Source organism: Protomyctophum parallelum (assembly GCF_964188405.1).
Source record: "Protomyctophum parallelum genome assembly, chromosome: 17".
Taxonomy (NCBI): domain Eukaryota; kingdom Metazoa; phylum Chordata; class Actinopteri; order Myctophiformes; family Myctophidae; genus Protomyctophum; species Protomyctophum parallelum.
In genome coordinates this window covers 31,349,302-31,373,398 of record NC_139719.1, presented here as the reverse complement: position 1 = coordinate 31,373,398, position 24,097 = coordinate 31,349,302, and the positions used below count along the sequence as shown (strand labels likewise).

At 42.3% G+C, this 24,097-nt stretch overlaps 1 protein-coding gene across 2 annotated transcripts; it reads right to left on the bottom strand.

The window, feature by feature from the left end:
- Window positions 1-1,266: 1,266 nt before the first annotated feature.
- On the bottom strand, window positions 1,267-23,478 carry LOC310874213 (signal transducer and activator of transcription 5B-like). Of its 2 annotated transcripts, none has more exons than XM_083786925.1 (19): window positions 23,317-23,478; window positions 20,832-20,983; window positions 17,964-18,120; window positions 17,282-17,371; window positions 16,584-16,758; window positions 13,403-13,533; window positions 10,809-10,960; window positions 9,591-9,746; window positions 8,718-8,897; window positions 8,349-8,436; window positions 8,076-8,198; window positions 6,822-6,914; window positions 6,181-6,387; window positions 5,752-5,846; window positions 4,905-5,047; window positions 4,260-4,415; window positions 3,867-3,918; window positions 3,388-3,489; window positions 1,267-1,409 (listed from the first exon to the last, which is right to left on the bottom strand). In XM_083786925.1, the coding sequence occupies exons 2-19, from the start codon at window positions 20,957-20,959 to the stop codon at window positions 1,403-1,405; spliced, it is 2,235 nt and encodes a 744-aa protein (XP_083643051.1). In that variant the 5' UTR covers window positions 20,960-20,983; window positions 23,317-23,478; the 3' UTR covers window positions 1,267-1,402. The 2 variants fall into 2 exon arrangements, with proteins under 2 accessions (XP_083643051.1, XP_083643050.1); XM_083786924.1 differs by having other exon boundaries at window positions 1,293-1,432.
- Between the last annotated feature and the right edge of the window lie 619 nt (window positions 23,479-24,097).

The following is a 24,097-nucleotide window of genomic DNA, read 5'->3' as shown; positions in this document are numbered from 1 at the left end:
AGCTAGTACAGTCAGTCATGTCATAGTTCAGTTTTAAATATATTGAGGGGAAATTGAAGAATGCATGTATATAGTAACTAATACATGTCCTGTGAGTTTTTTTAATTTTTAAACAAAACAAAATCTAAAAGCTCACAACCCGCCGCGATGCAACATGTTGAATTGTAGTTGAGCTTTGTTTTCCATTTTTTGAATGGATCTTTAACCACTTCCATCCATATTCTCATCTACAAGCTTGAGATTTAGCAAATGGGCTATTTTCAGCAAAGAGATTTGGAGCATAGGGAAAAAGAAGCAGACAAAGGCCCTTTCTGAAACCAGTCCCTTGACTTGAAGTGCTCTCTGGAGGTTCCCTCGTCAGGAAGTGCCCCTCCAGCTGAATCAAGTTCCCTTGATTAGGGTGCTGGGTATAAAAAACTGTTTGGAAATACACTTGCCCACCTTGTGCAGAAACAGGAAACAGACACCATTCGTTGCCATGGTTACCATCATGCAATTGTGTTACCTGTTATTTTGTTTGTACAGTTATATTGCATTGCATCGTGTATGTTTGTGTGACATGTGGATTTACTTAATATGGAAAAAGGAAAGACTGTCAAAAATGACATGTCATATACATCCATGGTGTTTATAAATCATTGTGTTCAAAGTTGTTTGTGTGGTTTCATTTATAGTTTTTTCACGGTGGGGTAATTAAAGAGCCCTTGTGAACATCAGCTGGAGCGTTGTCTATTCTGCATCAGATGAAGATTGTTTAGGAGGAGTGTACTTACATTTGTAGGTTGCGGTTTCCATGCGGACAGAGAGCAGGGCTGCACAAGGCAATCGAGACTAGATCGGCACAGACTCACTCTTGAGGGCTTTATAAGCCACTTCCACTCAAGGCTGCTTGGTTTCGGACGACACTTAATATGGCGCAGCCTCGCGTGAACGCGCATATCGAGGGCAAGTGTGTAGGGCGAGTGGCGATGAGCTGGTTTCAGAAAGGGCGCTAGTCTAGACCCCTGGGTTCACTGGTCAGTTAAGTATATAGGCTTTAAGTTGTTGAGCAGATGTTTCCCTGCGCAAACTGATGACTTGTCTTACTGGAACAGCCAAATGTTCTTCCCTTCTGACTGACTTAAAAGTTGGTATACTCTACCAAGTTGCATGTTATGTTTTGTTCAACCAATCCAGTTGACTGCTACAAAAAACGGGTAAAATGTGACACGCAAAATTTTCTGACAGACGGAAAAATAATCTGGTAATTTCCTGTTACCATTGCGGTCCTGAGGGCATCGAGTTACTGTTGTGGTGAGGGGTTAAGGTTCATGACTGCTGACCGCTCCACTGGTTGGCCATGGGCCGTCGTAAGAGTTCCTCCACATGGCGTGCCACATCCATTGTGTCATCCAGATCAAAATCACCATCTGCATCCAACATGGTGTCACTCCTGACAGGAGAGCACAAACCAATAGAATTACCTGCTTGATCCACATACAACAAAGACATTTTGCAGACGTAGAATACGCACATAGACAGGCTGGGTGCTGGGCTAAAAGACATTTTGCAAACCAGCTATGCTGTCCTACTATTTGCTGGGTGGGTCGTTATCGAATTGGTCTAAAAATAATCAAGAATATTTTCACCGATATTGATGACAATAATAATGTGACCGTCACTGCCTTTGTACTTGCAGAGCAGCCAGTCTGCCTGTCTCTGTCTCTTTAAGAACATCGGCTGTTATCATCTACTTTCACCAGAAAATATTACATTTTAACACCACAATAAGTTAGTAAGTTGGTCAGAATGGCTGATTGTTGGTATCGGACAACAAGGATGTCTATTCCCTTTTCAATGCACTATACCCCTGGGAGATGGATTGCTGAGGTGGAGTGCATTAGTGCAACATATACTAGTGCATCCTCTCCCAGTACTTGGAACACAACTTAAGTTACCCAAGCCGTGCTAGTACGCAACTCATGCACTGAGTTGACTGTGCCCAGGATCGAACCCAGGAACATGTGGCACAAAGGCGTGTGCTCTACAAACTGAACTACCTGGACACAAACACCACACATCTAACACCACAAATCTTTTATGGGGATCCCTGGCACAAAATATTTTCAGATGGGGGTCAATCAATTTATGGGGGTCCTTGACATGAAAATGTCTGAGAACCACTGAGATGACCACTCGGATGGCGTGCTCTGTGACGGCACTCCCTCATCTGGCTGCTATGATTTTCATTTTCACATACTCGAGTAGACGTTCTACTGGCCATATTAACCCATTCTGACCTGAGATCAGATTCATACGAGGTTTCCCACTGGACACACACTGGTCTGATTAACCCATTCTGACCTGAGATCAGATTCTAGAAATGTCAGTCGCTCTTCGATTTTTCAAAAATAGCAGACCTACAAGCTCGTATCGCGCCACTCGGTGGCGCGATATGAGCTTGTAGATCTGCTATTTTTCAATAGCTAAAGCATAACATGATGCCGACACCAAAATGGGTGCCCGTTCAGAATGGGTTAAAGATTTATAAAGGCCATAAAGAGATTTAATATTTGCTGTTTGTTAAGTCGTACCTCACTGTACAGTTGGCAATATTCAAATGTGAATTAAAAACTATATTTATTATGGAGATAATTACATAGCTTTAGAGGTCAAATTAAGTTCGGTTTGTATGTACTGTATGTTATGTGCTAGTCTTTTCTTTTTCATGCGTTTGTTTTCCTCTTTTGCTGTAGTGTCCATGGACACAATCGAAAAAAAGAAAAACTAACAATACAAATAAATAATTATTATTATTATAATAAATAAATAATACAATATAAACATTGCAAAGACATTTTCCATTTACCAATATTTAACACCTTTCAGTCTGGCCTCACTATTTTGGTGTCATGTCATTATAGGCATCCTTAGGACCCCAAATCACACCTTGGAAAGCATGAGTGTCTATTTCAAACAAAGTGTTTTTTGATTACAGTATTATTACAGTATTAGGATGTTGATATCCATTCATCAGCCAACACTCCCCACTGACAGGTAGTAACCCCCCCCCCCCCCAGAGAGGACATAATAGGGCTTTAGTCCTACTCCTCCTCCCAGCCAACACTCCCCACTGACAGGTAGTTACCCCCCCTTTTGATTTACATCAAAAGGGCATGTGAGCTCAAACCCACAATTAAACATGAGTGTCTATTGCAAACAAAGTGTTTTTTGTCATATTTTGACAGCAGGAATTGCCTGTCATAATTTGACCCCCCAGTATTAGGATGTTGATATTCATTCATCAGCCAACACTCCCCACTTACTGTAATAAGCCAATAGGCAAAGAAATGAAAATTTGAAAATGACATATTCATGGGACAAATGAGTGAATAAAAGGGTACTGACATGGGCGGGTAAATCTGGGTAAAGCTGTTGGGGTGGCCCACAGAGGGAGAGGCAGCCTGGTCCATGTATGTCAGGTTCCCAGCAGGCTCAGGGTTGGTGAATCTATGGAACACAAAAACTCTTGAATGGGTGTCCCTGGCACTAACATTTTCAAATGGGGGTCTGTGGCCAAAAACATATTAATGTGGGGGCCCTTGACACGAAAAGAAAATGTACTGAATAATGACAACCATTTTGTACCGAGACAGACAAGTATCAACTATGTGAAAATGGAAGTTAACAGATTTACACACATTTACACTGCCATCCAATTCCCAATGTAAACACATTCATTTAATTTGTATGGAAAGGGTACCACTTCAGTTAAATGTGGACATATTTTCAAAAAAAACGTTACTGTACATGGCCGACTGTCAAAATGGTTTTGGTTGTGGGTTTGTTTAGTTATATGCTATAGGGCAGATGTAAAAATAACTTACTCTGGCACAACTTGCTTGATCTGTGGTTTTACATAGCCGTCCACTGCTTTTGCTGTGAGAAAAAACAAAAATATAAATACATACGAAATATATATATTTTTGCATTACTAGCATTTGGACAGGACAGTACCAGAGTAACAGATTGGCATATTTCTGCAATCAAGTACAAACTACATAGCTATACTTTTGGTGGTTTTCTAACTTTAAATGAAAGTGCTACACATATGACACAGTTGAGCCATCGAAAACTGTGTTAAAACACTACAATATAATGTGTAGAGTCTGTGTGCAGTTCACTGCAGTAGCATTTGTATATTATAAATGTGGGTTTATAAAATAGGAGAAATATGTCAATCATCCATAAATTTGGAGTTGGGATTGAGAGCCACATACAGAGTGGTGGGGTGTAATACTTGGAGAACACCTCATCCTTGGGCCGGTCTGGGTAAAGGAAGATCAGGTGGTTAAGGTCACTGATGCGGTCGGCTAGGGAGCGGATGGAAAAGTCTTTGGTCGTGTATGGCAACAGGTTCCAGACCAGCCTCTCACCTAGCAGCAGACAACATAGCTTTCAATACAATTATTCAGTTAGGTTCAATAACGTAAATTAAAACAAGCAGCAGGAAAACATCGTACAATTTATGACCAAAGCTGTGAATATTAGACAATGACATGCCGGTGTGGTCCTTCAGATGCAAATTGTACTGTTGGGGGGGTGAGGATTCGAAATTAAAGCAAGATAATAATGGAATTAATGGCACTCTTGAGCACCCAAATGTACATTTAGGTTCTCCTTACTGCCAGCAGAGGGTGGTGTGGTACTATAATAGCACATAGAACTGGGAAGAAAATGAAAATAATAATAATAATAATAATAATAATAATAAACTCACTCTCAAATGCATTTAATGCAGTTTAGTTACAAGCTCTTTTTTAAATAATTTTCACTGGATAAATATTTATAAAACACAGATACACCTTTAACCTAGCATCCCTATTATGGGCAGTGACAAAATGTAAATTCCTGCACTGGGTTACCTGCTTTGTTGGGGTTCTCAGCAACCCAGGCGATGGTGATGCCACCTATCTCAGAATCACTGAAACGGAGTAGGAAGGTGCCATTGGGTTTGGACATTAGCATGTCCTGGGCCTGCTGCTTGTTTACAAAGCCCAGGATGGCCCTGAAAACAACACACACCACCACATTTTAATTGTGCACCGTTTCCGTCCAATGTAGCTTATAGCCATAACACTGCCAGGATTAAGCGCTTAAAAGTCAAAACTCCAATTGGCATGCTAAATAGGGCTACAATTAAGAATACATAATTGGTCCGGGCCAGCCTAGTGGTCCGGGCACCTAGGCTCCTAATGCAGGATGACAGCGCATTGCGGGTTCGAATCCCGTTTCCTGACAAACTTTTCTGTATGTCATGTCTCTCTCTCCTCGTTTTTGGTCTGTCTCCACTTTCCACCATCAATAAAGGCAAAAATCCCCCCACCCCCCAAAAAATACATAATATACATACAGCACCTATACACATTTACTGTATGGTGTATTTGTAAAGTGCTTAGCACTTTACAATGTGCATTACATTCACCCACCGATAGCGAAGGAAACTATACAAGGCCCCCCAACTTGCTCATTGGGGGTTAAGGGACTTTAATAACCCAGGGGAAGTCAGTCATAGTGCACTACTGGGGGATGCCTGGTCTATTTATTTGTTGTTCCCCGACCGGCGCTGGATGCCTCCTGAGTTACTGCCATTCAAATACATACATTCGCGCACACACAATACTATACTGTAGCTTGTCCTTAAATATGAAAAGGTAATGTTATTTAATATATAGTTAGTTCAAATAATCAAATGTGTTTTGCACTCATTACCCATCATTCCAGTGTGGTTTGAGATGTTTCTTCATCAACTCCACCACTCCATCAAACCACTGCCAGAAAGTGAAGCTGCGTCCAGGCAAACTTTCCTGCACAAACAAGCACACGCAAAAATTCAGCTTTAAAGTCTGTTTAATGGCATTTCTGACTAAGTTGAGACGGAAGCGTAGCGCTTATTGGGCCACTTGACAGGCAGTCAATTAAGATCTTGCCCAGTCTAGCTTATGAAAGATGGGGGCAATAAAACAAGACCGCTTTTCTTGTGTCGTGCATGGATGCACAGGCTTTAATTCTTATCTTTCTAATCTGGTTGAGTAACATTTTCAGCATCAGAATCTGATTTATTGTCACATTACAGGTTTTTTAGATGACACAAACGACCTCGGCATGACGTTTGGTTGATATTCCTTAATTTGCTCTCACCCTGTTGAACTGTGCCCAGGACATGGTCATGGTGTTGTAGTCTTCATGGTTGTTGCTGGTGCTGTTGAAGGCCTTCTGAGCCAGGAAGACCAGGTTGTCCTCCGACAGGCCACGGCCACTGTGCATCTCTGCCTTGTACTTCATATCGAGGGCCTCGCACAGCTGGGGCCACTGTACTTTGTCTGGTACCATGAATGGCACCCTGCCCTGAGAGGGACAGACTGGATGCATAACTTAATTTCCAAAAGAAAAAACATCTTCCAGAGGTGCCACTGAGAACCACAAGAGAGGTTGAGCAACATCTGCAGTGGTTAAAGTGTGCAGTCAAATTACAAGGCTATTTTTCTACCTTTGGATTCAGATTAATAATCTTTATTTCACAATGCGTGGCATTGTGAAATCCATGATCTCGACCACGGTCGAAATGATGAATAATCTTTGTTGTTGTAGCCTGATTTCCATAAACTTTCCTAAACTACTATTTTCAATATATTTTCCAGGGAAAAACCAAGCCATGCTTATGCAAGATCTCATATACTGTTACTGTAGTATACAAAATCCAATTTTGAATGTCATTGTCTGACATGATGAGATATGAAAATGCTTCATGCAAAGTGCCTTTCCAGGCATCAATGACTCACCGGTTCTGCAAAAGCATTGTCCCACAAGACCGTTGCAGTGGCATTGTTGTCTTGACTACCATGAACTATCACGACCACAGGCAGCGATAATGTCTTGTGGTTAAACAAAAAGAAGAGATACAAATGTACCGGTAAGTTAATAAGTTAAGTGGCAAAGAATGTACTGGAATAATTAAAAATATTTAACTGATTGTGGGTAAATTAGTGTTTAACATAGTTAAAGATTGTGTAAAGCTACAGTATGACACAACTACAAGAGCATGTGACATTTCTTACACAAATATTTGACTCAGTCCTCAAAACATTTCAAAATTGCGTATAAAGGTCTTTGTATGCAAAGGTCCTGAGCTAGTTTATTACTCAGAACACTTTAATAGTATACAGCCAAAATCCTTTGGCGCGTGGAAGGAACACGTTATTCTGACAAGTTCCTTTCCCCTCCATCAGGCTGGCCAGGGGGAGGTAGTTTAGAGACCAGGATTACTACATTTTCTTGACACGGGGAGAACATGCAAACTCCACACAGAAAAGCCCTTTCGCCAACCCCGCCTCGAGTATGGGCACTGATGATGCGGAGGAGGGAACACGCCCCCAGCACCCACAGCGTCTTCAGGGGGAATCGAACCCAGGACCTTCTAGCTGTGAGGCGACAGCACTACTTACTGTGCCACCGTGACCGAGCCGTTACAATTCTAAGCATGCAAACATGACCCGCTTTAATCACTTAACATAACTGAATGCATTTGATATTAAATTTAAATTGAAATCCTGAAAAAAGCTAAACTAGCATATCTACACGTATAACTCTGCTATTTTTATTTTATTTATTTTTGTGCGACATAGAATGACGAAGAAAGGCATTAATAAAAATTAAAAAAAGGAAAGAAATATGGAGATAAGGTTTCTGCCCGACAGTGTGGAAATATAGTAGACCTCTCCATCATCAAAGTTGCCCACCTCTGCCTTAGAGCAAGACACTGATGGGCAAATGAGCTCTCATCTTGTATTTAATTGTTTTATTGACCTGTTATTTTCTTCATGTTAACTTTTATTGTCTCTGATGTTTTGATGCTTTGTTGTTTTTATGTTTTTATGCTTACTGTTTTATAACCTGTCTGTAAAGCACTTTGTAAATATGTTTCGAAAGGTGCTATACAAATAAAATTCATTCATTCATAAAAAGGTTTCTCTGGAACAGACATTTTCTAGTGGTGCAATGGAATGGAAGTGGTAAATGTGAGCTGTATTACTTACTTTGACATGGAAGACCAGTTCGTTCCCCCCCACGCTGAATTGGGACTCAAACAGGACCGTGAATTTCTCCTCAGTCACAGACTCTGCTCCCCGACGGTCTGAGCGTTTGATCCGTTTCAATTGCTGAGTGCACACACACAATAACAATCCCATTGAATCCTACAACCTATACAATAACTGTATCACTCTTCGAAAGGCTACTGATTAGATATCTGCTAAGGGAGTTAATACATTCAATAGTCACTGCTAAAACGTACCAATATCATTATTTACCATGCTTCTGAAGTGTGCACTGAGGGTGCCTGTGGCCTGGTGATATTCCATCACACAGTTGTTGTTGAGAATCTCTCCGCTGCTCTCACTACAAGAGAGAGACAACTCGGTTACAAACAATTCCTGCCAGCGAGGCCACGAAACCATTGTGTGGAATAAAACAATACAATCACTGCCACAGAGGTAGAGTTCTCAAATTCTGCCTGAACCACACTAGTGACTGCTTTTTTTATTTTTTTAGGCCTAGCATTATGCCAATTAGTCAGGCAGGTTTGAGCCTTTGGCCGGCCCAGTTAGGGCCAGGCCTTAATTTTCAGGCCCGTTGAGAACTCTACACCTCATGCATTTGCATTTGTGTGTGGTGCTCACTTGCGAGTGCTTTCGTTTTTCAACAGGGCCTTGGCCTGCTGCTCGCTGACAATGACGGCCTTGACTTGCGGCGGGTTCATGTGCACGTTGAGCTTCCCACCCACCAGCAGACGCACGGTGGCGGCAAACTTTGTCTGCGTCTTCAACACCTGGGGTGGCTGCTTCTCAATGATGAAGGTACTGGAGGGAGTTAAAGGATGGAAGAAGTCTGACATTTAACATCTAAACAACTGTTAGGCTGAGAAGTCCTGCGGCGGCGACTCTGGACGCGCGCCGGGCCCTACTCGCGGATCTCCTCAGCTACGGTTCCCCCCAGGGGCACGTGCGGCTCGCCCCTGCGTCGCCTCGGGGGGCTGCATCGGCTGGCGCCTAGCAGCTGACTTAAAACTGGTGCGGACCAGGGGAATCCGACTGTTTAATTCAAACAGAGCATCGCTGAACTGAAAGCATTGAAGCTGCTTCTATTGCTTGCTTCCTTTTACTATAACTAGGCCTACTCGGGGCGACAAACTAAAGCCTAAAGCTGCTTCTGTGGACAACACGGAAGTGCCTCAGAACTGCAGATAATGTTTTGGGGCCGATAAAGTATAGTTTTTGACCGCAATGGAGGCGAGCCGTCTCAAGCGAACTTGAGCCACGAGAGGCAGCGCCAAGGAGGCTAAATCGAGTGAGTCGCCGTGCTGAACGTTGCGAAGTTCGATTGAGCCGACTCAGCGCCTTTCGAGTTGCGTCCCGTAGCAGCTACTGGCCAATCACAGCGAATGAACTATTAGAATGAAAGATCTGAGATCTTATCAAGTTCAAACCAAAAATATTTTGTTTGATCAAATTAAACCTTTTTGCGCTTTCTCTCACACACAACCAGAGTCTCACCTGGTAACGAGGGCAGAGATGATGTCTGTGATGTCCGAGTTGAGCTTGCTCAGCAGTTCTTCCATGGGGCCTGGCAGGGGCAGCTGCTGGGTCAGGTGTTCACAGCGACGGATCTGCTGCCGGTTCTGCCAGACCAGCTCTGCCAGCTTCTCACACCTGATGGGTGGAGGGAGGGAGCAAAGAAAAAAGAGATAGTGTAATTTAGGTTACGCATTTTGTATTTTTCAGAGGAAATATATGTAGTTAACAATTCCACAAATACTGCTACCATGATGATTGTGAAGATTGATAATGATTATTTGTAGACAGTGACATATACTGTGTGTAAGCCAATTTTCTTAGTTGCGCAACTTGAAACAAATATAACTTTGTAATTGCGAATGTGTGATGATAATGTTCTAATCTAGCAGTTGTAGGTGCGAAATTAAGCAAGACTGAGCTGAGCAACTACATATAAATGCTTTATAAACAATCTGCCAGAGACAAGCACCTTTTTGTCTGTCTCCTCCCCGTCTGCGAGCACTGCAGCCGGGTGCAGCTGCTCGCTTTGATCTGCTCTTTACGAGGGTGTCACTCATAACTTTGGACATGCTCCAATTGATAGCATTTTGCAAACGTTCACATTATGAACATTTGCTCACAGCTGCTGGTGTGAATTCAGCGTAAGGCTCTGGTATGATAGGATATTCAGCAGGGTGGGACACATGCTAGTTAGGAGTGAAATGTCCATTCTGGGTAGAAGGCTTGCAACTAAGGAAAAAGAAACCAAGGCACTCTTCCCCTTTGTGGAAGTGGCTAGTTCATAATAGAAGTCAAAAACTGGGATACTCCACACGTAGCTGCCACCACAGACTTCTTCAGGGTATGAGGGCTGTTGGTTTTTAGTTTACTTTCTTCCTATGCGAGTCAGTGTTGCAGTGTTCCAGCAAAGCATGCTGTTGTTTGCATACTGTATTTCTTCATGGTAGAGAATGCACTTTCCATGACCTTTTTTTTATAATTACTTTCTTGAAAATACCCCATTGAGGGAACATATGCTCTTGTCCATAAGTCCATTGTCTTCCACCGGCATCACTGGCACCTGCTTCCCTGCCAACGCAGGGAATTCTGAAAGTATCCCATTGGGAAAAACATTCTTGACATTCACTGTCTAAATAATACTAGTAGTAAGAAAATAACACATTAACCTGGACTAAATATGTTTTTCCTGATACCCACCAGGACTGGAGGACATCTAGCCCCCCTTCAGGTGGCCCTCCATTACCAGCCACCTGCTGTCTCCTCTTCCACTGGATGAGCTCCTCATCCAGGATCACAGTCTGCTGCTTCCTCAAAAGGTTCAAGGTCTTCTGGTGCTGCTCAGCGAGGTCCTGTCCACCACACAGAGCACAACACAGGTTCTACTTGTTAAACACAAACACTCAAGACAAAATACTCAAAACAATACTACACTCTCATTAAGAACTCAGACATTAATCCTGTGAATGTTGGCTTTGCAATGTGCCAGCAAAGCATGATTAAATGCTAAAAGGGTGCATTTATATAGCGCTTTTATCCAAAGCGCTTTATATAAGTTGTGCATTACATTCACCCATTCACACACACATAATGTACATACACCGATGGCGGAGGAAACCAGCACCAACCTGCACATCGGGAACAATTAGGGGTTCAGAGTCTTGCTCAAGGACACTTTGACACTATAACTCTGGGGGAGCCCGGGTTCGAACTGGGAACTTTGCGGTTCCCATCCGGCTGCTCTACCGTGTACCATGTAAGTGTATTTCTTTGTGGCAGAGAATGCACCTTGCACGACCTCCAAAGTATTTTCTTGAAAACATCCCATAGAAAAGAAAATGCTCTTCGGGCTTTCCATAGCAGACTAAGATTACACAGTCTACACAGGCTTAAAACGCATCACATTGCGACATATTTGCGAGCCAGTGACATATCGGTGTGCTGCCAGTTGACAGTTGATTCCTGCCATATTTTAACACACATCCCTCTTTCACTTTGTGTAGACACACACACACACACCCTCTTTCGTTTTGAGATGGCATGTATCCTGAGTATACAGTCTGTCGATAATATAATGGCATTTGGCTCTCTAGCATATTAAAGGCGTATAGACATGATTTCAATAAACCTGAGCATGTTCCTAATGCTGCTAATCTATAACTATAACCAGCCCTGCACATAACTGGTACGCCAGTGCGCATGCATCGTCAAAATGTTTGCTGCGCGGTAGATCAAAGGCATGCGAGGTGCATTTGCGTACCAACAGTTGAGACAGTTATGTAGAGAATCCTGACAGGCACTCAAATGAGATGTTAACGTCCTGTAAGTAGACTTAGTAATAAAATTAGCGTTGACTAATCATTACACGTGACTCTTATTTTGCAGAGGAAGTCAGACCACAGGAAGTCTGTTTCAGTTGTAAACAAGCTACCATGACACTTTTGAAACTGAAAGGGCAAGTTACGTCTGCTGTCAAAGTGCTAGTCGCTAAACCACGCGACCATATTTACAATATGAAAAGTTGAAAACCATGCATCTGTCACTTGAACAACACTGGAATTACTTAAACACGAACCTGCAGCAGTAGGTGAGTAATTTATTTAATCTGTGTTGGACGTTTGTTGTGGTTTCAGTGGTTGAGCTGCTAACAAACGACCTCCTGCTGCTAAACGACCTCCTGCTGCTTAACGACTACAAATACACTGTCTGTGACTCTGTGTACTAGTCTAGCTTTGCATCTTTTGCATCTGCCCCCGTGTGAACAAAGACATTTATGAAGAAAAACTCTTCATAAATGCAGTCCATTTTACCATTTGTGTGCAAGTGGCTATTACTTAATAAATATAGATAGATGACTGCATCCTGCAAAATTATCCCTGTCTATTACCACTTTTAGTGCCGGAAGTGCATCAAAATAGAAGCTCCGGGGTGCCAGAGTTGTCTGATCGCTTTTACTCTGAAAGCCATGAACCGGAAACACTTTCCTAAAAAAGTTGACTTTACAAAGTGACCTCACATCTCGATCGTTTTAATTTATACGATATATGTTCCAAAAGGCGTTCATATTTTGCGGGAGAGACGGATGAGGAGCAGAAATGATGCGCCAGCATATCGATCCATTCCTCACCACGGAGAGCGCCCTGGATTAGGAGATACGAGTCATTCTTTCCGCCGCGCTAACATGCGAGTCAATGACAAGCTAATAGTTGCACAGAGCGTTAGCATAAGGAAAGCGAAAAGCGAAATGCCAACAAAAAAAAAATAGGAAAAATTCTGAATATTCTTATCTCGCCCCGTGTCACTAGGATATCGCTATGACGTCCACAGACGTCCAAGGCACTAATTTTTCGGAATCCTTATGACGTATAGGGACGATTTATGTAAAAATTGTGTTAAGCAACGGTTAACCCATTTAGACTAAGGCCGATTCCAAAAAATGCCTTCTAAATAACAATTTAAGTTTTCTGAAAATGTTCAAATATTTATCCAATTGTCAAAAATGTTATATTGCTCCAGTATACAGTTACAGTATACTGTACATAGCAACAAGACCACAATGGGACCATTTCCACCATATTGATTCTTCAATAATATCCCGAGTCACCTTTCAAATGGTGCATCCAATATTTTTGCAGAATTTCTGCTCCAAACTCTTGTCATTGTGTATGTGTGTTTATGTGACTCTTGCATCACTCTACAAGCCAGTGCATATTTGAGAGAGAGAGCGCACGCGTGCGTGCGTGCGTGTGTGCGTGCGTGCGTGTGTGTGTGTGTGTGTGTGCGGGGGTCCCTACCAGTCTGTATTTCTGCAGTGTGCTAGCCTCTCTGGTGAGCCAGGCCTCCATAGTGGCTCTCTTGCTCTGCAGGGCCACCTCCCTCGCAGTGCGTTCCGCCGGGGGTAAGGACGAGAGACTGCTGAGCTGGCCTAGCAGGATTTAAATCAGGATTAAAGGCCTGAATAGAGATCAGCCAACATGTCAGGTAACTACTGATTACCAGGTTAAGGATTAATTTTCAATTTTGCTGAACAGTGGACAATGAGTAAAAGTGAACCCACCAGCTATTGTTGCCTGTGGGTTAGTTTCATGTCCTGACTCCTGACGTTTTGGTAAATATCAACTAAATCCCCATATGAGCCTAAGAAGTACACGCAAAGCCTGCATCTTGGCCTTGTTGCATGAACCTGGATCAAATCAAAACTAATACGAACAATGTTGTGAATCTTCAGAAAAATACTTTTTGGGTCATTACTATTTACTGCCCAGCTAGGATGAAATAAAGTGTGCCATTAAAATCAACACTGACAATAACTGGTGTTACTATGAAAGGTTATACCATCCTGGATTCAGTCCAAAGTTAATAAAGCATTAGTTCAGGTTCAACTGAGTTCTCTGGAACAGAATCCTACGTGATTCAGATAACAAATAGCAACGAGAGTCCCGTTCATTTGTCAAGCCCATTTTGCAGCTGAGGTGCCATTGTCTGCACACGTTCTGTGTAGCAGCATGACTAAGGTCACTTCCACCAGAGAGATAACAGATCACACACAGTTCACTACAGAGTTTAGTCTGTGAAAAATCACAATAACTGGCTGTTGAGTGTGAGAGAGAGTGAGGGATTAAGAGACCATGCAAGCTGTACAGGTCTATCCCAACGAATTAGAATACTTACCTTTTTTTTTCACAAGCCTTTGTGAATTAGAATATTTTACGAGACCACTAAGAAAATTATTTTTTTAAACAAGAAATGTCGACCATCTGAAAAGTATATTAATGTATGCAGTTACTACTTGGTCTGGGCTAACAAATTATTTCATCAATGGGGCATGGCATGGAGGTGATCAGCCTGTTATATTATGGAAGCCCAGGTTTGCTTTGATAACAGCCGTAAATTATTTTTTATTGTTCAGTCTTGTGTCTCACACCTTCCTCTTGACAATACAACCAAGATTCTCTGTAGGGTTCAGGTCAGGCCAGTTGGCTGGTCAGTTAATCACAGTAATACCATGGTCAGTACACCAGCACACGCACGTCTGCGTGTGCTCCAAACAATTGAGAAACTAAAACGAAGATAAACTGAGAAAAACAAATCAGATTGACCTTTAAGTACTATCAAAAGTACTATCAACGCCAAGAGAAATGAGTGAAGGAGGTGATAAGAAATCTCAACTCCGAAGCAGTAAGAACGCGGCTCCAAACGAGATGTCGGTAATAGAGGAGCTGAAGAAATTAAATGAGAAAATGGACCAGACGCGCTGCTCTTTGGAGAAGACATTTAAAGAAAAGATGGAACAAATGGGTTCCTCTCTGGAGAAACAGCTTGACGGTAAAATAAACAGCCTGCGTGACTCTATGATTGAACTGGTACAACAGAACCAAGCTGAGATGAGAGAAGAACTCCAGAGCAAGCAGTGTGAAATCCTAGCCAACGTCGATATGGAAATTGGGCACGTAACGGCGAGAATCGAGCAAGTGGAAGCCAAGTTCAACAAGCAAGTTAAACGCGTTGAATTCGACCCCGATGTGTCCATCGTTATATCTGGCCTGCGGTTTGAAGAGGGAGAGGATCTCATGTTGAGAGTGAACATGCTGCTGCTTGACGGGCTGAAGCTCGACCCGCTACCAGCGATTGTGGCCGTAGAGCGGCTGACACCGAGAGGACGGGGCCCGGGCCTGATTAAAGTGGAACTGAACACAACTCAGGATAAAGTGGCTGTACTGAGGAAAAAAGGGGAGGTTAAGGATAACACGACGTATGGCAAGATCTACATTAGATCAGCCAAATCGCACGCTGAACGTCTGATCGATCTCAACTTCAGAACCCTGCTAGCGGAGATGCCAACAGGGAAGAACTTTTTCATTACTGGGAACGGCCGAGTGGTGAGACGAGACGCTGAACGTGAACGTGAACATGCAGTACGCATCGGAGCCACAGACAGGGCCGTGGCGTCAGAAGGAAATGCGGAGGAAACATGAGCCGTGTCTACGACACAGAGTGATTCCAAAAATCTCTCTTTAATCCACTGGAATATAAACGGATGGACGGACAAGAACTGTGAGTTAAGAACTGTGATTTTAAACCACCTACAACCAGACATTATCTCATTAAATGAAACGCATCTAACAGAAGAGGCCTCTATTGTTTTGGACGGGTATGTCTGGTATGGGAATAACAGAGAAAAGCATGTTTAAAGCGCCAAAGGGTTCCGGGGGGGTTGGTATTTGTGTTAAGTGCGACCTATTACGTTTATATAAAGTTGAAGTGATTAACAAGGAGGTAGATGGAATTCTTGGTTTACAGTTTAGTAGTTTAAGCTCGCAGTATTGTTTTGTTGTTTTTTCATGCTACCTCCCACCTGAGACCTCCCCCTGGGGTAGAGATGCATCCGCTTTTTTTGGACATTTACTGACTTACATGTATTTATACGCTAATCTGATTTTCAGATTATTCTAATTTGTTGGGATGGACCTGTATATGAGAGAAAGCGATGAGTGATACATACAATCTACCCATTTTCCACTACAAGGCTGTGCCATACTGTGCTGTTATGTCAGCCCACTTGTGCACAGATTCATATAAACGCGAGCCATTCTTAGCCCCGCTTGCCACCTGGTGCTGGATTGTTTAGAATGGGGCTGTGGAGACAGTTTTTAAATGCTACGTGACCATGACTGGACTGATTGGGACTGATAGAGGATAGAACTATCAAATATTTAATATAGTTAAAAGTAAGTAGCAGCTATAGAAACAAAGGCTACATTAATGTTAGCCCGCTCACATTACAGCTTATACTGTAGCTGAAAACAGCTGACTGCATCATTGGGTCACTATAGAAAAACCATAACAAAGACCACCACCTTGATTGTAACGGAAAGACTAGCTATAAATGGCTCAGCTGTGCTGCGTCCCTCACAACCCTGCATAGCCTGGCTCTTCATAGTGGAAACGAGGCAATAGAGACCCCCACCGGCTCACCCTGCATACGCAGGTTCTCCTGGTACTGAATGATGAAGTACTCCTGACTGTGCTGCAGCTTGCGGAGTTCGTTCTCCGTCTCCTGCGTGGCCAGCCGCAGCTCCTCAAAGGCCTGGTTGATCTGCTGGTGCCGCTGTGAGAGACTGTCCATGGCACTTCCACCGCCACCGCTGACCTGGGAAATCAGGAGAGACAGACAGTAAGACTTCATCGAGTTCAGGTCTCGGGCGTGGCGATAGGTGAACGGATAGTGCATCGACGACATTATGGTGACATCCCTGGTTTGATTAGAGCTGGAGTCTTTCCCTCCCTCTGATCCATTCCTCCACCATCATTATTAGAAACAAAGAACGTCTCAGCCTCATAGTTTTCAGCAATGTGACCCACATTTACTGTTGCTTATTATGAAGGATGGATAAGACTAGCAATGTTTAACATTAAGAATGCCAATAATTGTAATGCGAGAGAATACATAAAGGCCTACATCCAAAGGATCGCTCTTCAACATAATCTTCAGAACATGGATAAGTAAATATTATTTATAATTATTCATTTGTATAATAATTCATATCTTCCTCACTTTTCCTGTCTTTATATAAATAACAACTCTTTAGAACCTGAAAATGAAATGCTAATTAATCATTTAAATCCCCGTCGAGGCTCTGTAGGAACTGTGTGTCGTGACTGGCAAGACTTACATCTGTAGCTTCCTGCACCAGCCTCTGTTCCGACTGAAGGATGTGTTTGATGCAACGCACCAGCTCCAAGGGGCAGCGGTCATATGTGGTCTAGGGACAAAATATACACACGTTAAGAAACTATTGATAGGAATTAGGTCAATCAAGCTACACAAAAGAACAAAACTAATTGCTGTCACTGTTCAAGTAAGGTAGACTTATACAATTACTGTAGATTCTTTAGATTTTAAACTTCTATATCTGCCATTTTGAAAAAAAGAAAAGGGAGGCTCCGGCGCTCCGCACTCAAATCTGTGCAAAATCTGATTTTAAAGATAGTAAGCTTTCGGTCATTAGAACTTCTTCAGGCCTGAACTTAAGGTCTAATGACCGAAAGCTTGCCATCTTGAAAATAAGAAATGTGATTCTGCACACATTTGAGTGCGGAGCCAACCTTTTCTTTCTCATATATACTTAATTGTGACTCCAGCACCTCAGCCAAGTCTACTGGCAGGTGAACAGTGGTCTTTTCACCTTTTTTTGCATCTCTTATTCTTGACATTTGAAAAAAAGAAAATCTTGAAAGTGCTTGAAATATGTTGAATAATTTTGAATTACGAAAACGTTTCAGAAGTACTGATTCAGAAGGCATTTGTCGAAACGGCCTCAGGTTCTTAATGGGATAAAGGGAGTATTTACTTACCTTCAGCTGGTTGGCACAGTGGCCGAGCTTAATCTTAAGCAGGAAGCCGTCCTCTCCCACCTGGTGCAGAGCTTTCTTCTGAAGCTCAGCCACCAGATTGTCTAGCAGACGCTTGGCTGTGGCCTCCTCAGCTGGGTTGTCCAGCTCCACAGAGTCCCTGGTAGGACCACACCACAGACATTTGTTTTCTTTAACCAGACTTAGTGTGACTTCGTTAGGGCTGAACTGTAGGGCACCGTTTTCCCAAAACATTAGTTTATTCTTTTTTGTCCAGCTTTTAGTGTGTGTAACCAAAATTTTGTCCTAACAAACGTTAAATGCCATTGACAATGAATGGACAATTTTGAGTGTTTGTGTAAACACAAACATTGCGTAACACACACACATTGAAGACACGGGTGAGGATGCAAATTCTGATTGGCCGGTGTGATTCTGTTTGTTTTTGAGGGGCGCCACCACTAGCCCCTCCTATGCCCAGCTTTCCTGGTTTGTGTAAACACAAACATTGAAGATAAAACTGAGGACGGAAGTGAAGATGCCAAAAGTGATTTGTGATGATTTGATTGGTAGAGCAAGGAATGTGACATATGATGATGTATGATAAGAGCCCCTCACTTCACATTTTCTAAACATTTCACCCCAAAAATAAAAAGAATATATATAATGAACTCAAAGAAATTCCATAAATTAGTGAAAATAGCCGATCCAAAAGCTCACAAGGCGGATGCGTTGCCTCTCTTTTAGAACATTGATCCATGATCTGCAGCATACAATTTCCATTATCATTATAAAGAAAGATCACACCCGTGTGAAGCGAGGGGCGCTCTTATCATCATACATCAACTCATTCCGGCCAATCACAATTTGTGTCCTCACCTTTGTCTTCAATGTTTGTGTTTACACACTCAAAGCTGGCCATACATTGTCAATCATCAAAGAAGAGGAAGAACATCCGCACGCACACCAGTTTGTAGAGCTCCGAGACTTACTTTATTTTAGGACAACGAATATGCAACGTTTCGACCGTCTAGGTCTTCATCAGGCAAAATAACAGATCAGAATATAAGATATTTTGCCTGATGAAGACCTACAAAACGCTGTGTTTTTGTTTTATTTGATATATTCAATATGTTCAATATATTTTCATGGGATCCAGGATTCCTGCAGTGAAGTCCACTGTCGACTAAGCAAGTACGTTTGAGTCGTTTTTCGGCTGGCTTCTCAAGGACACCTCCAGAGTGTGTGTGTGTGACATTACACTAGTTTGGGTCCCAGGGACAAATCAAAATTTGTTTGGGTCTCAAACTAAAAACAAAAAGTTTGGGAACCAGTGCTGTAGAGGACTCAGAGCAGAAGTGGGCCCCAGAGACAAGGCGCACCGCGCAGGCCCACTGTTGTGTGAACACTGGACACGCCCTTGGGCCTTTCAACCATTGTCCCAGCGATGGATAAATAGCTATCTGGTGTCTCCCATATTGTCATTGGATTGACAGAAACTAGGCTGGAGGACCTGACTGTTCTCAAGGACTTGGATAAGGACTTCTGACACGCCAAGCCAAAGCCGACCAAGTAGTAGTAGACTTTTAGGGATTCATTGGCCTGCTGTAGCAGACTAGCAGTACCATGGGAGAATTAAACATTTTACCTCTGAGCACTCCCTGCATAATAGATTGTCCATTATTGTTGTGGCCCTTGAACTTAACTATGGATAGTAAGTTACAATGTGTGCAGTTTGTTGAACGAAGCCACTCAAATCACAATGCGGTGTTCAGTTGCATAGCTGCACTAAATAGGTTAGCCGCAAGTACGCATGTCCGTGTGGAGATGGTCTATGACACATTTGGCCAAATGGAAATAGTTCTTTATAAAAACATAACCAAGTGCTTCACAAGAACAATGGTTGTGTAACCATTCTTACCATTCTTATTTTACATGCATTTCAACTTTTGTGTGCAGGTGCTTCTGTTTCCTGATGTCACATACATAGGAACAATGTATGTAATGTACAATTATTTTACTGTCATATACATAGGGTGTATTATGTTATAATAGGAAATATGTACTGTACAATGTACATGACAGATTAGATTTTACCATTGCTGATTTAGGCAGTGCCTGGTGCATAATGTGCAATTTTTGTCAATAACAATCACCCCCAGAAGAAAACAAGAAAAACAAGAACATTTTGAAAATGCTCCAGGACATAACCTCTATTGTGGACTCAAACATGTCCTCACAGATAGCCACACTTGAGTTATTCTAGTTCCAGTGGACGCACCTGGCAAACATACTCTAATCTCATGGGGACACTTACGAATACCATGAATCACAGTATGCTTTGTTGGGGATGAAAGAAGGACAACTAGATAAAGTGTCCTGTGGGCACAGGTCTCCACCAGGGCAGGTCGGGTTGTGGCCTCCTTGTGGTGCTATAATAGGCCAATGTGAAAAGGTGCCATTTCTGGCAATTGGATGATTTGAGTGAGGCATTTGGTTCCAAAAATGTGTTTTGTAAAAATCTACCTGTTGGTGGTGCTATAACAGGCCAATGTGAAAAGGGTGGGATACATTTCTCAGCCTATTAGGAATTCACAGATTAACCATGATGTCTGGGGATATACTGCAATCTGCGCATCTCTAAGAGAATAAAATGTTCTATATAACAGTGGTTCTACTTCTGTCAAGCGATCTTTGACAAAATAACTTATGAAATTATTACACATATAAACTAATGAAAGAAAAATGTAAATGCTTTAAACAAATTTAGTTTACAAAGCAAATAATCGGTGCTTGGTTTAGCACTGCGACACATTGTGAACTAAATCGGACAATAAGGACTGGAGATAGGCCACCAAGCCTGGTACATACCACAGCTGGCTCTCGATCCATTGGGCCAGATAGTGTCGCACTTCAATGGGGAAGTGCTGGCCATACAGCGCCTGCATCTGGTGCAGAGCCTCGCCCTGCAACTGCTGCGCTTGGATCCAGACTGCCATGCTCCTCCCCTCCCTCGAAGCTCACTGGCATAGGTAGACAGAGGGGAGGGGGGATATTGTGGGTGGGGGTGACAAGATAATGGAAAAGAGGGATCATGACATTTTACTTGATTGTAAAAATTGATTGATTGTAATTGATAACTGCGGTTTAGTCTAGTCTTAGTCGACTAAATATCAAAAACCTTAGTCGACAAAATTAACACTGCAAGTTAAAGGACCACTTCAGCACTTTTCAACCTATCTTCGTATAATGGGTCCTCCTCACTAATAATCATGATGAAATGGCACGATTTATTTCAACTCAGTCTGTGTCTCATAGGAAGGCTGTGGGCAGTTTAGAAACAGTCTTCCAGTGACATCATCATTAGGCAGATTGATTCCATTTTCGCATTGCAACTTTTCAGGACTAGAAAGCCTGCCGTTTTTATTAGCTTGTATTCCCCTAGCCGCAATTTGCAACTCTAGATTTTTTTACAATCTGTTGAATCTAGAGTTGCAACACCCTCCATCCACTTCCTATTCATGATTTTCGGTTTCTGATCTGCTGGTCTTAAATGACGTTAAACTCACCAACATTGCAGCTGTAGTCCAAGCTTGAATTATCCTCTTTCAATCTGCCGAGCTTGTTTTTCATAAAAATCCCCCGTAGACATGTTATGAGTTACTTTCTGTCCAAAATATTCCAAGAGTTCACAATCCGAGCCGCCATATTGTATTTTTGCAACGTGCCGTAAAACAAGATGTGAGGGGGAGCGCTTGTTTACTAGAATCTTACCTGCGCAGGTAAGACACCAAAAGAAGAGGCAGACGCAGTGTGACACCCCATCACGCACAGCCTTCTATTAAACAAGCGCTCCCCCTCACATCTTGTTTTACGGCACGTTGCAAAAATACAATATGGCGGCTCGGATTGTGAACTCTTGGAATATTTTGGACAGAAAGTAACTCATAACATGTCTACGGGGGATTTTTATGAAAAACAAGCTCGGCAGATTGAAAGAGGATAATTCAAGCTTGGACTACAGCTGCAATGTTGGTGAGTTTAACGTCATTTAAGACCAGCAGATCAGAAACCGAAAATCATGAATAGGAAGTGGATGGAGGGTGTTGCAACTCTAGATTCAACAGATTGTAAAAAAATCTAGAGTTGCAAATTGCGGCTAGTATTCCCCATCGATGATGTCACTGGAAGACGGTTTCTGAACTGCCCACAGCCCTCTTATGAGACACAGACTGAGTAGAAAAGAATTGTGCAATTTTTTCATGATTATTAGTGAGGACCTATTATATTATGAAGATAGGTTGAAAAGTGGTGAAGTGGTCCTTTAAGCTAAACCCTTATTGATCAACAGAGGGAAGTCCAGGTGTCATAGGAGCAACAGCACTAAGAATGAAACAGAGGAGTCAAGAACCACACTAAGATAAATAAAACAATTAGCTTAGATTCTGGCACTAGCTTGCCATGTGTAACTGGTCTGGAGCAGTTGGCAGTGGTGGTAGAAATAGGGTGTACATTGTACTGTACTGTACTGTACTGTACTGTACTGTACTGTACTGTACTGTACTGTACTGTACAGCATATCATAGCAATAGAGAAGAGATAAAAGAGGATGTTTAGATAACAAACGTCATCAGGTTGTTGTGTTGTGGTGCACTGGATCCTAGCGTCACCTCATCAGACGTAAACATTGCCCCCCTCGGGCCCCTCCTCCTCTCCATCCACGCACAGTCGCGCGCACACACACATCCTGGACTGATGTGTGATCGTAAACAGCTATGCTTCAAATGCTCCTCTTTATTGAACTCTAAAGGCACTAGACACGCTGCAGGGCTGAAGTTGCAGCTTTATCAAACAAATAAATGCATGCTGTTGTTTAATGACGTGATGCTTAATTGATCAATCGCATCTGTCACTGTCACTCACGGCTGCGCCCAAGAGTCAAGACACTGAAGACAGAGAAGCGGTTGTGCATTTCTTTATGTTGACGAGAGCCATCTTTACGATCTTGTCTTTTGTGTAAAACAACTTTCTGTTTTAATAATTGACAGAAACCTGCTTTCCAACCAGTTTGAACACGCCTATGGTGTTTATTTATGCCTTTCAGGATGACAATTGTGGGCCTTTTGGACGTTTATTCTAAAATGTTCTCACTTTTTTCATAAACAGGGTGTATGTGTGTGTGCGCACGGATGCAAAGTTGGTGGGATTCATTTATTATGACTTATGGTAAAACAGCGAAGCTATTTACTACTAGCTAACTACTAGCATAGCCAGAACAGTGATTGCAAGCTATGCACTCCTACAAAACAATCCTCCAAACTGAACTTACAATGCGACACAAGTTGCAGCAACTTACCTTGTACAGACTGTAAATCCTGACCATGCACGCACAACACTCTTTCTCTGCCCCACGGCTCCGAGTCCGTTTAAACCTCACGCTGTTTAGCTAAATGTTTGTAACTATCACATCACTAAACAGCAACAAGCTTTCAGCTTTAGAGCGAAGCAAGCAGCCTGTTGCATCAATCAGGCTAGCTGTTAGCTCAGTTGGCTAGCTGCTGCTGCCACTCATTTCCGCTACTTCGACCACGCCCCCAAGCTGCGTACGTCACGCGCCCCACCACAAATGAGTGTTTTTGACAACAAAATACAAATGTATGATAGTGAATGGATTTTGTTTACCAGCTGCTGAGCTGTGCTGGTTTATGATCGATCGCTTTGCCTTTCTGGACTAGTTTTCTGTTAGTTTTCTGCATTTATTGTTTTTATTTAATTGAATAAAAATAATAAATAACTGGGCTGCAGAGTAGTTTTTGTTATAAATGTAATATATATATATTATATATATTCTCAAAAATGGCTCAAAAGCCAGTCCTACAAAACATTACAGAGAACCCCCAGCCCTCAGGATGTCAAGCTCCTACCTAGACTACAAACAGTGACACAGCTGTAGTAGTTTAGAATATTCCCATTTTAATTTGCTTGCTTTCAATATTGATTCAATGGAGCACTTCACCCATATTCAGCCTTATCTTCATATATTTGATCTCAGTAATGCACATTATAAGATGGCACCTCCATTTCTGTATACTCACTCTGCCTTGAAAGGTTTGAAATCTTGTTTGAAATGATTAAAC